This window comes from Natator depressus, chromosome 10 (genome assembly GCF_965152275.1).
Source record: "Natator depressus isolate rNatDep1 chromosome 10, rNatDep2.hap1, whole genome shotgun sequence".
Classification (NCBI taxonomy): Eukaryota; Metazoa; Chordata; order Testudines; family Cheloniidae; genus Natator; species Natator depressus.
In genome coordinates this window covers 27875398-27890583 of record NC_134243.1, presented here as the reverse complement: position 1 = coordinate 27890583, position 15186 = coordinate 27875398, and the positions used below count along the sequence as shown (strand labels likewise).

Sequence of the window (15186 nt, the reverse complement as noted above, 5' to 3'; positions counted from 1 at the left end):
TTGCATTGTGGATTTCTTCTCAGCCATGTCCTGACCATTCCCTGGCATGGTATCTCTACAAGGTGAGGACTGGCACATTAGCCACTTCATATCAGTAGAGAGTTTGCCTCCACCAGGGTAATTCTCTGTTGGGTCGTTTACAGCTGGAATCTGTCCATCTTGTGGGGCCTGAGTGATGGAAAGGGAAGGGATTGTACCAGAGGATCTAGACGAGAAAAACTGGTGCTGGGCAGAGTAAAACCAAAAACACTTTTATTTCAGAGGGTTATTGATTAAGGCACAATTAATTGCCTTCAGTTTAATGTACCATCTTTTATGTGATGGGTATGTGTGAGTATGATGTTGGTAGCTGAAAGGACAGAAGACTTATATTACTGCAACTGGCTAAAGGAGCTTTCATTTAGCTCAAGTGGTGGAGGCCTCTGCCTGGAGCTGTAGTATCAAAGTTCAGTGTGAGTGTTCAATATATTTATTGCATGTTGCCAGCACCACGTGGATTTGTTACCATCGCTCATCCACGATAGATGTGCCATTCACAGAGGGGTATCACTTGCATGTTCCTATACCTGGCTGTGGACCCAAACAACCTTAAGTCCACCTTGTGGTAACACCAGACAATAGCTATATAATTATGATTAAGGAATTTTAATCTTTGTCCCAAACAAAGATTAAACAGTTCTTTAAAGATGCATTAGAGTCCCCTCTCCTCCCCAGTCAGGCCTCGTGGCCATAAGCTCTGATTGTCCCACTACATGGAAAAACTGATTTTAGGGTATTGTAAGGTTTGCTTCCTATGAAACACGCTAAAATGAGTCTGAATCCAGAACTCAGTTATCCAGAGATCTGCTAGAAGCCCTGTGCCTCCACACTGCCTCCTGGTACCCATCTTTCCCTTCTGCTAGCTGCCACAGGAACCTCAAAAAGTGATGTTCCATATCCTTGAGGCTTCCAGCATAAAAGTTAGCAAAATGTAAGCAGTTTGCCAACACGTATAGGGGCCTAGAGAAGATGTTACATGTAACTCACCCTCCATGCCTCTTTCTTTGTTTCTTGAACATGGCCAATCACCTCTCGGTTTGCAGATTCTCATTCCTTTGGAGGGACTCCAGAGTATTAAGGGAAAGGAGATATGATGCTCTCTAGGCAGAACTCCCCACTTTCTCATAGGTAAGGTGGAAATATGTATATGGAGGGCTGCTGTATACATGGATCTACAGGGAATGATCAGTCCCAGTAGCCTGTGTTTTAAAGTGCATTCTATCTCCACCTTCTCCAGTGTCCCCCACCTCCCATTTTAACACTCCCGGGTCCCCTGGTTTGAATATAAAATCATCATATGGAGAGGGAGGAGGGATACTTCCTGTTCTAGCTTACGCTGTTTTTCAGTGTTACCACCAAATATTTTTTTCCATGGATGCCAGAGGTCTCCTGTTCGTTTTCGTCATCAAAAAGAACAAACAAAAAAGTTGTTGAAGGGCAATAGTTCCCTCTTTTGTATTGTGCGTAACTGTCTCATGGAAGCCTGCAGAATCTTACATTCTGCACTGCACCAGGAGCTAAATATCTCCTCTGCAGTACCTGTCAGAACTCCTTATTTTATGTTGATCATGTTAAGTGGATAGTAAGTATAATGTAAAAGCAGGATAAATACATGACACTTGCCTTCTAAATTTGAGAACAGGTTATGCAGTAATAACTTTAGAGACTAACAAATGCAGTTACTTAAATGTTTTTAATTAATAAAACACTTACTATTTCTGTATCACATAATTAGATTTCTGCAAGAAAATCTAAATTGAGGGCCCTAGTCATCAATGCAGCCTGAATTATGCCTACATAGCTTTGTTTTCACATTGTTTTTCTGTGCAGCATGATGGGTGTGTTGGCTACTGTATTCATCAGCAAGAAATCCAAAAAGCATTCTAACATCTGTGCAAAGTGTGAGCACCCTCATACTTAAGTGAATATTTCTAATATGGCATGAGCAGCCTGGTGAGTGTGTAATTTTTGTGCACTTTTATACTTTATTTGCAAAGGCAGAGGCAGTGTCTCTCAGTACAGAATGGATAGGAATTGATTGATTTCATAGCAGAGGGTAGAAGGTTACCACTTACTCTATTGATGATCCTGCTGCCGCAGATTTTTATAACCTAAAATAGTCTGTTACCTCTAACACTGTTGCACTAACATTCTAGGGCATGCACTCCAGATCTTCATCTGCTAGTGTAAAGAAAGTTAACCTCATCCCAAAGGGCAGGACTCTTTGTTCAGGTGCTCACAAAATATTGCTATTGCAACCGTAGCTCTAGTCTTGAAGAGGATTACAAACAAAATTGAATGGGGCTGGGAACAAGATCCTAACTCATCACTTTGTGGTGCTCTAGAAAGGACATGAAGGAACTCAAATATAGGGGCAATGCAGGATTTTCCTTGCATTGACAATAAATCAGTGGCAATAAATATCAAGTAGACGGGGGAAATGGATAGGCTTGATGACAGAAATCACGTTTGTGCCAAATAACTGGGGAAGTAGTTTGACGCAAATTTCATTCGGGCAAAAATATTGTATCTATAATGCTGACATAGTCAGGTGCAAGCTTGACAATATCAAGCTGTCTGCCACGTAAGTGCCAGTTGCTCAAGTGAGACCTGCTGAGGGGCACCTGGCTTTTTCTAAAGCTGTCTGTTTTCGTTTATTTGTCTCCCCCTTTCATTTATGCATCAGCATGTATTGTTCATCTCTGCTGCCCTTATTTCCTTATCACCAGTCCACGAACACTTCCTCACTCCAATTCATTGCGAGGAACATGTGCTAATAAATATTATGTCAGTTACATGGACAAGACATGCTTTGTGTTTTAGATTCAGTTTTCAGTCGGGAAGAAGTATATGAACTTGGCCAATGGGAATTGTTCAATTTTTTAAGCAGAATATCTTTTTTTTATTATTTCCCAGAGCACTGGTACTGAAAAATCATAGAAATAATGTATATATTTACATGTGTGCGCACACACAATTTGCATATCATAGGATTAGTGTTGTGGAGAAAGGAATACATATTTTACAGTCTAAGGGGAAAATGGCATTGCACAAGTAACATTTAATTATCTAACCATCAAAAGGAAAAACCTTGTGTCCTAATGTGTGTAATGTTGTGTTTTGGCTAAGTTGTTTTAAGGAAAGAAAACACATTGTGCTTCTAAGACGCTCCTAAAAAGACACCACATAAGGGGTATACAGTGTTGAAGCTGTGTTGGTCCCAGGATATTACAGAAACAAGGTAGATGGGGTAATATCTTTTATTGGACTAACATCTGTTGGTGGAAAGGGCAGGCTTTCTAGCTTACACAGAGCTCTTTGACGTCTGGGCAGAACCCGAAGAAGAGGTCTGTGTACACTCGAAAACTTGTCTCTCTCACCAACAGAAGTTGGTCCAATAAAAGATATTATCCACCTTGTCTCTACAAAATAGGGGAGTCATTGTACAGAAAAGCCCTAAACAAAATTTAAAATAAACTAACAAACATAACATTATACACAGTTTTTTTCCTTTTGATGGTTAGAATGTTAAATGTCAGTAGCGATTAAGATAAATGTGTTGCCTTATTACAACTCATTATGCACCATATCTCTCCCTTTTCAGAAGAATACTGGATTTTTCTGATGTTTACAACTCTTTGTAAATCATCTTGCCATATAACAGCTCTAGCTAATGAACATTTTTTTGGAAAGAAACAAAGAATCAGTCAAGTTCTTAGCACCTTATAGTCATCATGACAGCTTCTTAATTCTTGTCAGTAACAAAAATCAACCATTCTGCATGTAAAGGGAGAGGGAGGCTGTGTCTTACATGGCATAAGTAACACCTTTTGCACAATTATGTGATTGACTATTAAAAAGAACACATAACATTGTTTTACCAAACCAGGAGGGGGCAGTAAATTTCTTTTTTTTGTTAAAAATGGCTCCAATATTATCCTTACAGAAGTCTCCACACTTCTCTGCTGCACTTAGAAATGGCCATTTTCTGTAAGAAACAAATATCTTTACTACATGCTTTCTTGCAGATTTTTAATCACTGCTACTGTTCTTAATTATCTTTTCAAGACAGTATCTGGATTGGTTTTTGTTTTTTTGTTTTTTAATAAATGGGAGAATGATCAGGACTCTCAAACACTAATTTATATCTTTCATCTTAGATATAATCAAAATTATCTCAAATGGAAAAGGCATTTTAACTATTTTTGAATACTCCTTTCACATACATTTTTATGCTTCAGTTTTATACGTCCTATGGGCGTTACTCTGTGGTCTGCAGTACCAAGGGCTGAACTCTAGATCCAATGTGTATTCCCTTGTGATTCATTAATCACCTTAGACAGAGGTGATTCACCTTCCAAGATTGCATGTGTGTACACAGACTGGAACCAGGGTGATGCTAAATGTCTGCTTGCAAGTTTACTTTTCTCAATTTGTGTGACATTAACTTGAAGGGGGAAAAACCCTGCAGTCTGCACCCATTCACTTAATTTCTCAGACTAGTTGTATATGACTTCAGGTTGTCACTGTAGGATGGGTTGGGAATGGAAGAGAAATGATTATTGGCTATGAAGTATAAATGAGAAGGTGAATAAAAATGCAAATCCATTGCTAATAATGCTACTCATAGGAGTTCAGCAAGCCTCCACTGTAGGTTATTATTTTTTTTTTCTTTTTTTTGCTTTTGGGCACTAAACAGAGAGATTGGGCACAATTAAGTGGGTTATAAACTAGTTACCAAGCCACTTCAGTTGTGAAGAGCAGAAACTCTTATCACAGTTCTCAAGAACTTTATTCTAATGAATAATCTTTGTTGATCTACAAATCCAGCCCAGAATCAAAAAAAAGCTGATGCTATGTTTTTAATGCATCCCTGACATTCTAAAACATTCCCATAAGGAAACTGATTTTATTTTGAACTTTTAGGAATAAGTCCGTCTTACTTATAGTTTTAAGTTTTGGTTTTGCATCTCACAGTTCAAACCAAAATCTTCCTTTCTGGGCAAGACAGTCCTCCCCACTCCCAATAAAATATCAATTGTCTTAATTATTAAGTTACTCATTTAGTGTTTTGCCCATTTCACTCTGTGTACATATGAAGAATTAATTACCTGATTTGTGGTAAAATGCTGTTAAAATTCTGGATTTAATATAAATGTTCAGTTTTCAACAAAATCCAGGGTAAAATTCTGGCCCCATTGAAGTCAGTGGGAGCTTTTCCATTGACTTCAGGGGAATCAGAATTCCACCCCAGATTTATACAGTGTATAAATGTAAGATACACTAAATGTAAGGTACACATTGTGGAATAACAATACTTGTAGAACTGGAGAATATGAAAATGTATCAATTTGTCCATACTATATCACATATAATTGCAGAACTATGAATATGCAGTTGGAAAAAAATGGCTGTTTTCAAAAACAAAAAATGAGCACCAAACATCATGACAATGAAATGCAAACCAGACACGAAGACCAATTCTGAAGTATCAACACAAGATTTAAAAGTTCTGGTAAACTGCTATCCTTTTATTCACCATTGAAAGTAATTATTGTTTTCATTTAAACTGGGCAACTAAAAAATAGGGATCACTGAAGAATTAGACTTAAAAATACCAAAACTTGAAAATTATTTTGTCCATTTGGCACCTTGCAGCCTCCTCAGCCAAGAAATAGTGTTTCCATTGAGTTCACAACTTGTCTTCATCACTGTATACATTTTCGAATTGCAGTTGTGTAAAATAGCTTGTCCCTAAAATAGAGTGAATTTACTCGATTTTATAAAAACTCTGGAACAGACTAATCCTGTGTCCCTCAAAGCCAATGGCAAACCTCCCTTTGTCTTCACTGATGCAGGATAAGAAGCCCAGATTCTGATCTCAGTTACTTCAAACTTTATACTTGTGTCATTAGATTAGAATTTCTCCCTTGTTTACATCTGTGTAACTGAGGACGCAATATATCATAGATTATCTCATGTTGATGGTGTTTTTCCTTAAGGTAACAAACAAACACCTTTTGTTATGGACACTGTAACTTAAGCATGTGTATATTAAGCACTTTATATTTGTTTTATTAGATTAATAAAGAAACCTGAAGTGCACATGCTAAAAAGAGTGTTGTTTGTAGTCATCTAATTAATCTAATAATTTTAAAGCATACACCTTGTTTCCTCCACGTTACAGAGAAGAAAACCTTTCAGGTCAGCTACCAAAGTCAGAAAATATGAACATATTGGATTAGATGGATTAATAAGAAAGTGCCTGGCATTGATTTTGTTAGCAGAGTTTTATAACGTGTGCTTTGTTGACAATGTTTATAGCTGAAGTAAAGTAAGTAGCCATTGTTTTTATTACTATCTTATCATAGAAATACATTGCCCCTATTATAGTGTAGTCATCATTTTAGAGAGCTGCACTGTTGTGCCACTTGGAGAAACTCTAGAATTGGTAGATTTGTAAGTCCTGAGCACATCCTGTAACAGTTGTCTGTATTTCTTCCCCGTGTCCACATAGAAGCTGTGAAAGTATTCCATCCGGCGCTGCAGCATACAATATGAATAGTGACTGAATTGTGGCTCTATAGAAAAGTTGCTGAATACCATAGGAACAGGAAACTGTCCTGGATCTGTCACATTAAATGTCCCACAGAAATATTTTCTGTTTAGTAGGTGGATGAGTCTTCTGAAATGTTTCCCAAGACAACTTTCTTTTTCTTTAAAGCCTTGTAATACCTCTATTTAAAATGTGTTTGGTTGCTGGTTCATGATCTATGGTGCACCACAAACAATAATGGTTAGCTCATCTTGAGTACAAATTGCTCCTGCAAAATGCATAATGTTCTGTTTGTGTTTCAGTACTGTTATTTATTGTTTTTATTACTACTATTGTTATTATTACAATGTAGTATGGAAGAGAAAAAGCATCATAATGTTTGCTTTGTTGAAAAATATAACTATATCCTCCAAATGGTGTTTTGTTGAGTTAGAGGATATTGGTGGAGAAAAATGTATTTCAAATAAAAATATTTCTGAAATAAAAATTCTAGTTTAAAAATTACAGTGTAAGGGTGATGGTGGGAAGTGTGTATGTGTGCATACAGGTGTTGGGAGGATTTTGAGACTGAATAATTTGAATTAGTAATTTGAATGTACATTTAAATAACTCAGCTGTATTAATTATAACTATGCGTAGAACTAAAACTCCCAAGTCAAACTTGGAAGCGGAAAATTAGATCCTTAATACAAGTTGTCTGGTTTTCAGAGATGTTGAGCACTCTCAGTTGGGCTTTTAAGTCAGTGGGAGCTGCACATGTTCAGTATCTATAAAATGATATGTTTTTTTTTAAGACCTAACTTTAGACAACCAAGTTTGAAAATGTTGGACAAATGTTATTGTCCCAGTTATGGACTAGCTCTTATATAATATGTGGTATGGAATATTTAGGGAATGTCTCCACGTGGGTTATTCAAAAATTGTGTTTATGGAATTCAGAGGGAATGATTGCAGGGGAGTCTGAGCTACCTAATGCCTAGTCTGACCAACTTCATGCCTCCTCCTTTACTTTAACTTTTTGAATCTACAATAAGAGTGAACACAGTTTTTCCATCACTTTTCTAAAACAATCCTACCACTATTGGTAAATTTATTTTAAACCATAGAACTATAAAATTAACCTTCAAGCAGTAACGTTTTCCTGAAACCATCAAAATACAAATTTCTTAAGTCACTATTCAGTATAAAGTCACACATCAGTACTACCTTCCTATTTATGGGTTTCCATCTATGGACTAATTCAATATACATTTAACTCAGTAGTTTATATTGAACAGATAATGGAGCTGGTGCATGCCTTGGTAAGTTTCACATGTCAAATCTTGTGCACTGTTTTTCTGTCCCTGATTGCTGGCGGGGTACTTGAATACAAAGACATTAGTCAGAATTTGGAACATTCAAAACCCTGAAGGTGGGGAAACCATTTAAACCGAATGGAAACAAATCCAAAACACTTTTCCCAAAAGCAGTTTGGTACCTATTTATTTTTGTCACTTACTTTTAAGAAATAAAGATACTGCTTTCTGAAACAGTGTTACACAGCAAATAACCCATTATCTTCAAAACAATGTGCAATTATTCAATACAGAAAACTGCAGCTTTTAGATGCTTCTGTCTTTTTTTACGCTCCCCCCAACTCTAGCTAATGTCTGATATTGATTCTGAATAATTTAAATGGCAATAAAATTAGGTTTTTATGACAGTCAATCAGAAACATTTCATATTTTAATGTTCATTTAAAGAAACATAGTGCCTTCTTACCTTCTGAATTTCAAAGCCATTAAAGTAATTGCAGGTCATTAAGCTAAATTTCTTTGAATAATCAGGGCAGTTAATCTAATTCATGCACCATTCAAAGCAGTGGACAGAAAAGACTGGGGTGCTCAGCGTGGATTAAAAAAAAGTTGCCAGATGGATTTTGAGCTGTAGTTATCAATATTTCTTTACAAAATATTACTCTCATACTTAGTGTTGAAAGTTTTAAAATTTCTTTAGATCATATTTATTACTTCTATTCCATATGAAAATCTGTAGAACAGCAGAGACTTTAGGAGGTTATTTTCATTTCCTTTCCTTTTAAATAAATAATTCATCGCATAATTGTGTAGATCTTCATTGTGGCTTAAAATTCATTTTACAGACGTTTGCTTTTAAAAGCAGACTAAAAATCTCAAAAATCCTCTCATTCGGGCTCCATTTCTGACATAAGAAACATCTGCACAGCTACTCTTGATGTCCATAGAAGTTGTGAGCACATATCTCAGGGAAGAATTCCGTCTATAATACTTCCATCAGTATATGCTTTTCATCCCAATGTGCTGTACCGACCTCAAGCCAAATTATGTTCTGTTACACTGGTATGAAATTTTACTTCAGCTGACAGCAGAATTAGGCCTTCTTACATTCAGCTACTTCTGCACACATTTTAACAGCACACACTAGTTTAGAACAGAACAATGAATATTTCAACCAGATACAACTGCAAGAACAGACTATCATAATGACTATTTGCAGTGTTGTAGTGATGTTGGTCCCAGGGTATTAGAGGGACAAGGTGGGTCAGGTGATCTCTTATTTGACCAACTTCTGTTGGTGAGAGAGACAAGTTTTTGAGCTTACACAAGCTCTTCCTGAGGTCTGGGAAACTAAGAAGCAGTCGGAGTAAGCTCAAAAGCTTTTCTCTCACCAAAAGAAGCTGGTCTAATAAAAGCTACTACCTCACTGCCCTTGTCTCTCTAATAACAATAATGTGTATTTCAGCACAGTACTATATTTCCAATCCACAACTATGAGAGAAACCGCACGCTAGTTTGTTACTTCCTGAACCATATTTTTGCTGCTGTTAATCTTAACAGACATGAGGGGGTGTGGCCTCGTGGGCAGAGCACGGGATTCAGCATACACAGGTTCTGTTCCCAGCTCTGCTCCTGGGCTGCTGTGTGATCTTGGACAAGTCATTTCCCCTCTGTGCCTTTTTTCCCCATCCTTCCCTTTGCTCTCTTGTCTGTTTAGATTGTAATAGCTTCTTGGCTGGGAGTGTCTTTTCTTCAGTGTTTCTATAGTGCTGGCACAATGAATCAGTTGAGGCTGCTACGTGCTTCTCCAAGGCAAATAATTACTACTTAGATTTTAAACTCATGGGGCAAGGACAGTTTTTCTGTTTTCTGTACAGCACCTAACACAATAGGGTCCTGGTTCATGACTAGGGCTCCTAAGCAGTACAGTGATACTGAGAATAAATAATAAATACATTGAATAGTAGATGACAGAATTCAGTCTTCTTCTTTCTCACCACTTTCTTATTTGGGGCTGATGACTCATGATTGTACACCAGACTATTGTGCAGATTGGTCTTTGAGGTCTGCTGACATCCAGTCCAGATATTGGGACTTTGGCCTCCCCCTTGGTTGTCTTGTATCCATGATTATTGCAAGAGCTATCTAATCCAACTGATGTAGTTTTCGAGTCTCTGCTGGATGTGCCCATCCCAAAGTGGCTTCACCTACTTCAACTTGTATTCAATGGGAGTAACCCGCATAAGGCTCATTTACAACCTGATTTCATTTCCTATCATGGAATGCCCAATCCTTTGACCAATTCAACATCATCACTTCCAAGGTGAACCGCATACTGATTTCTTTTTGAGTGGCTGGCCAAGTCTCTGGTCCATACATTAGGGGATGGGTCAAATTATGGTTTTATACATTCTACCTTTTAACTTGATTGGCATATTACAGAAATCAGGAAATCAAAATAAATTTTAAAAAGTTGCAATTTCCTGTGAGTTGTGGAAATGGTTTATTTTAAAAACATTTCAGGTGTTTTATGGTCATTAGCATAATCAGTTTATTCAGTTTATTCAAAAATGCCTGTGTGCTTTACAGGCCTAAACTCTCCTCACAAATGTTCCGTGCCACTAAGCAGCTGTTACCTAGCTCAAACTAAAAGTCCAAATAAAAATGCCTCGGAGGATCCAGGTCCAGTCAGTGAGACTAGACAGACATCAACTTTTAAACTTACTGCTTTCTTATGTGGTGATTGAAAATATTTGGTGATCTCAGGTAAGGTGTTGGTTAAGAAATGAGTTAATTGACATTTTTAAGTCCTACGTTAATTGCTTCGAGTGACCTCAATGAGTGATTGATAAATCCAGACAACATTAGATATTTTTCTAATAAAACTCAAAATAATCAGAATCATAATATTCAATATCTTCTGGCATCAAGCCCTAAATGCCTGCTGTTAAGGACAATCCCATTGGGCCCTGTGCTTTGAGGCACCCTATGTGACCACAGCACCTGTACCTAAACAGGAGAGGAGCAAGGCTCTGAAAAAGATTGGCATGGACCCTGTTCATGTGAATTCACATATAATACAGAAATCCTATCACCTTCATCTTTGATGAGAGCAGTCACCACTGAGGTGGTTGACTACAGAAAAATAATAATTGTGTTACTTGAACCGATGAATGCATCCAATGAAGTGAGCTGTAGCTCACGAAAGCTTATGCGCAACTAAATTGGTTAGTCTCTAAGGTGCCACAAGTACTCCTGTTCTTTTTGTGAATACAGACTAACATGGCTGCTACTCTGAAACTTATATTGTAGCATATGAGGAATAACTTTTCAATGGAGCTATTTCTTATCTTAAAAAGACTTGCAACAATAATTTCAACTGAGTTACGTGTGATTTACACCAGAGTAGATGACATCAGACTTCGGTCTATGAAGTTTAAAAATGAATATTAAAATTCCATTTAAAATTGATAAAACTCTACAAAATAGAATTCGTATTTGTATTGTATATGAAATTAGTGGAATAACAAATCTTGTTGGGTGAGCTAATATGGAGCATCTGTTTGGTCATAGCAACATGAGATAAATCACTTTTAAGCTTAGCACAGTAATTTATTTGTAGTTTAATCAGTCTAATTTATTTTTGGCACATATGACATTCTCTATTCCATCCCTAATATTACTGAAGATCCTTGAAATATGGGATAATTTATGCCACGGCAGCACCTTATGCTTCATTATCGCCATTTGAAAGCATCTTGAAAATAGTGCCAGTAGTTTTCTTTCTATTTTCTTATGCCCATTTACAGACAGTATAAGTTTTATCACTACTATTTTTTAAAGCAGGTGTGAAAGGCCACAGAAAATTCCACTCATTTTTTACTAAAAGCCATGATTCAGGAAAGCTTTTGCTTGAGCCCATCTTTATTCAGAACTGCACTTGCTTAGCTCTAATGCCTGAATAGGGATGATTTCCTGGACTGGGCCTAGAAGAGTCCTGTGTTCCTTGAGCAGGGGGATCAAGACTTAAATTGTGATGGAATAAAGGTGACAGTGAAATCAGATGTCTCAATACTTATTTTAAAGTACCTGTTAATTTTTCTTCTAACTGAGCTAGAAGCAACCAAGCCAGGTGCTGAACCTATAACATTTACTCCATACTGTTATATTAAGAGGGGTGTGCCTATTACAATGTGTTTATTACCATGAATATAATTTACACTATTTGGCTGATGCTACTATCTGAGTTACTTTTGAAAGTTGCAATGAGCAACTGGTTTAAATATAAAAGTTTCAGTGGTGCCTGTGGGTTTTAATGAACTGGCTTACTTGTCTTTGCCCAAAATTAAGGAGTGGTTTCTCAGCTGGAGTTGGTGACTCACTGACCAGTTACTACTGGTTTTAACTTCAAAGAGGTGTTAATTTTTCAAACTCCTGCTGAGTGTCCATCAACTTCAGTGACCCACTGCCTTTACATGTCATAAAAAAAGTGTTTTGCATTCCATTATGTTCAAAGTATAGCCTTTTTAATCTGCATATTTCTTGCAGGCTATGTTGGCTTATTTCCACTGGAATACATTAGAATGGAAAGTATTAAAAATATTGATTTATCATTTGTAATGCTGAAGTGATGTATTGAAATGAAATTTGGATGCTCTCCAGCCCTCCAATAACTTTGACATTATTGGATGAATCTAGATGATCTCATTCTAATTAATATGCTAGTTCCATGTGAGAAGTGTAGAGAGAATGGACCAGAAAGACAGTCAAAAATGGTAGTTCAGGTACTGAAAACTGTCGAGCACTAAGTGTAAAAATGATGCTGCCTTACATTTTAAAATTTTGATAGAAAGAAATAATTGGTTTTTTGCTGCTGGGGTTTGGGGTCTTTTATCCATGAGCACATGCACAGGAAGGCATAATACCCATTTGTGTGTACCATGTATGAAAACACAGAGTACACACGTGCAGTTTTGTGTGTGGATTTATGGTTTACATTCTGCAACGCAGTTGATGGCAATAAACCATCCTTTAATTGGGTGAAGTTCAGACAGGGATTCAAGACATTAATGTTAACCATGGAATGCTCTTCTTGCATGAAACTTGTGATCCTTTCCTTCTGCATTTCAGTAAATGTATGCACTAGCACCTCCAATAATATGGCAACATAAAAAAGAAAGGTATTTAAAGCTATTACAATGTATATCATTTGGTCTCTCTTTATCCATCTACTTAGCTTTTCTTCTGAACCAATTGAATTAGTACACGTTGTTTCTTTATTGGTTTTTTTTTTAAAAAAAAACCTGTGCATTCTCTTGTCCATTATCCTTCTCGAGCCTTTGTTTTTGTGTGTAGAAGTTAATGGAGGGAAAACTGCCTGTCATCAGATTTATGCAGAGTTGTGAGTGAGTGAATGCTGCCATCACTGAAGTTGCCGTCTATTTCACATTGATTGAGCTTCCTGGGCTTGAGGGATTTTTGCAGGACTGAGTTTTTATGGTTGATATGCTTTTGGTCATTTGTCATAAAATCATTCCAACCACACTGTTTACTGGTCTGAATGCTTAATTACTGCAGTAGCAGGGGATGGCATAGTTTTAGTTTTGACTGAATATTCATGCAGAAATGTTAAATCATTGGTAATTATCTTCTGTTTTCTCCTGTGGTGGATTTTACCTGTAAGCATCTGTTTTAAGTAAAATAATGTGTCTGTCAGAAATTAGAAATGACATTTGTTATCCGTGTCCCAATAAATGACATTGCTTGCCTTATTGTATGTTCACAGTTCATACTGCAAAATTGGATGGACCTCATTGAATTTATAGTGATTGTGTGAACTTTCCATGCATTTAGGAAGATGTTACTCTTTATCACTAATAAACGCTTTTAATAGTTCAGATGAATTAAAAAACAACTGCTGAGATGCTTATTAATAATCCCTTGTTTTTAGTCAAAATCAGATCTACCTAAAAGAGTAGCAAATGTTCATATAATAGTAGTTTCTCTATAGTCTGTTTTCCCCTTTTTTAATTACTGCAAAATACATCTGTTTGAAAGAGTAGGATTTTTTCTTATTTTTCAACCTATTGAAAATGTGTAGGCTTCCACATGTATTTCAGTCACACTGCTCCCTTTCCCTCCCCTCTGTTTTTTTGCCTGGGATTATGGTTTTAATATTTTTCTTTTCCTGTACCTTTCCCTCTTTCAATCTAGCCAAATTTGCTACTGTAGTCACAGCAATCTTGTATCTTTTTGTGCATTTCTTGCTATAAAAGCACTTCTTAACCTTTTTAGAGTGAGTGTATTTTTATCAGAAGAGATACATAAAAGTAGAAAATCAATGTTTTAATGCCAAGGTAACTTGTCAGTGTAACCTTAAATATTTACTACAATGTTGATGTTTCATTTTCCTCTGAGTCAGCAGGGCATTTCTATTTCAATTTTTCATTGTGCTGCAGTGCAACCCTTTTAAATTTACTTTACTATAACTAGAATGTTTTTTCCTTTTAATCCTTTCATTGTAAACAAAAAACTGTACCATTAACTATTTTCTTGTGGTTATATTTTATTTAACTAAAACAGTCCTTTTTAACTATCACCCTTATTCTAAGCTATTACACTTTAAAGTCATCTGGATTCCTTCAGGGCTGCCAAAAGGTGAAATTGACTTTTTGAGAGTGTATTGCTGAAAACTGCAGCCTGTGCACTTTTTCAAGTAGAAACATCTTGTGTGTTAAGACTGAAAGAGAAAATTTACAGCCAGTTTCAAATTGTTAGCTGAGGTCAGAAATCGAAAGTTCAATAAGTGTCCACTTTTGCAATCACATCAACCTTGTTTAGATGACAATGCACACTAAGGTGACTCTTCGGGAGTGGACGCTCGGGAAATGTCTTGCTATTTCAACCACAGATGTCCTTTACAGGCACCATCTATTCTCAGTAGTAGGTATATTTGGAAATTAAAATTCTCTTTGTAACATACATACAGAGTAGAGTGTTGCAGCAAAAGGTGTTCTAAAATACAAATATAGGAAACACCAGACAGACTTTTTCTATTAAGGGATACTCAATTCACCATGCTAGTATGATCTGAACTCTCTTCAAATGGTGTATGTAGGGTTCTGTTGAAACAGTAATGTGGTGTTTATTTTGTTCATTAGAAAAGATCTCCTATATATTTTATTCAGTCAGAAGCAGCTGACCCACATAATTCAACACTGTGAATTGAATGGCATGTGTTATAACTTGTAATCTAAAGAAGTGGAGGGTTATTTCTGGATTGTTTTTAAAAAGAAA

The 15186-nt window shown here is 36.5% G+C and overlaps 1 protein-coding gene across 29 annotated transcripts in view; it reads left to right on the top strand.

Annotated features, from left to right (window-relative positions):
* RBFOX1 (RNA binding fox-1 homolog 1) overlaps nt 1-15186 on the top strand; it is a 2406891-nt gene that overhangs the window by 1491829 nt on the left and 899876 nt on the right. Inside the window, exon 1 of one of the 29 annotated variants that reach the window (XM_074965523.1) lies at nt 1966-1992. The exons of the other annotated variants lie outside the window; for them this stretch is intronic. Coding sequence (XP_074821624.1) covers nt 1981-1992 — 12 coding nt within the window. The 5' untranslated portion in view covers nt 1966-1980. Of the gene's footprint in view, nt 1-1965; nt 1993-15186 lie in introns of those variants that run through there. 29 annotated transcript variants of the gene reach the window in all.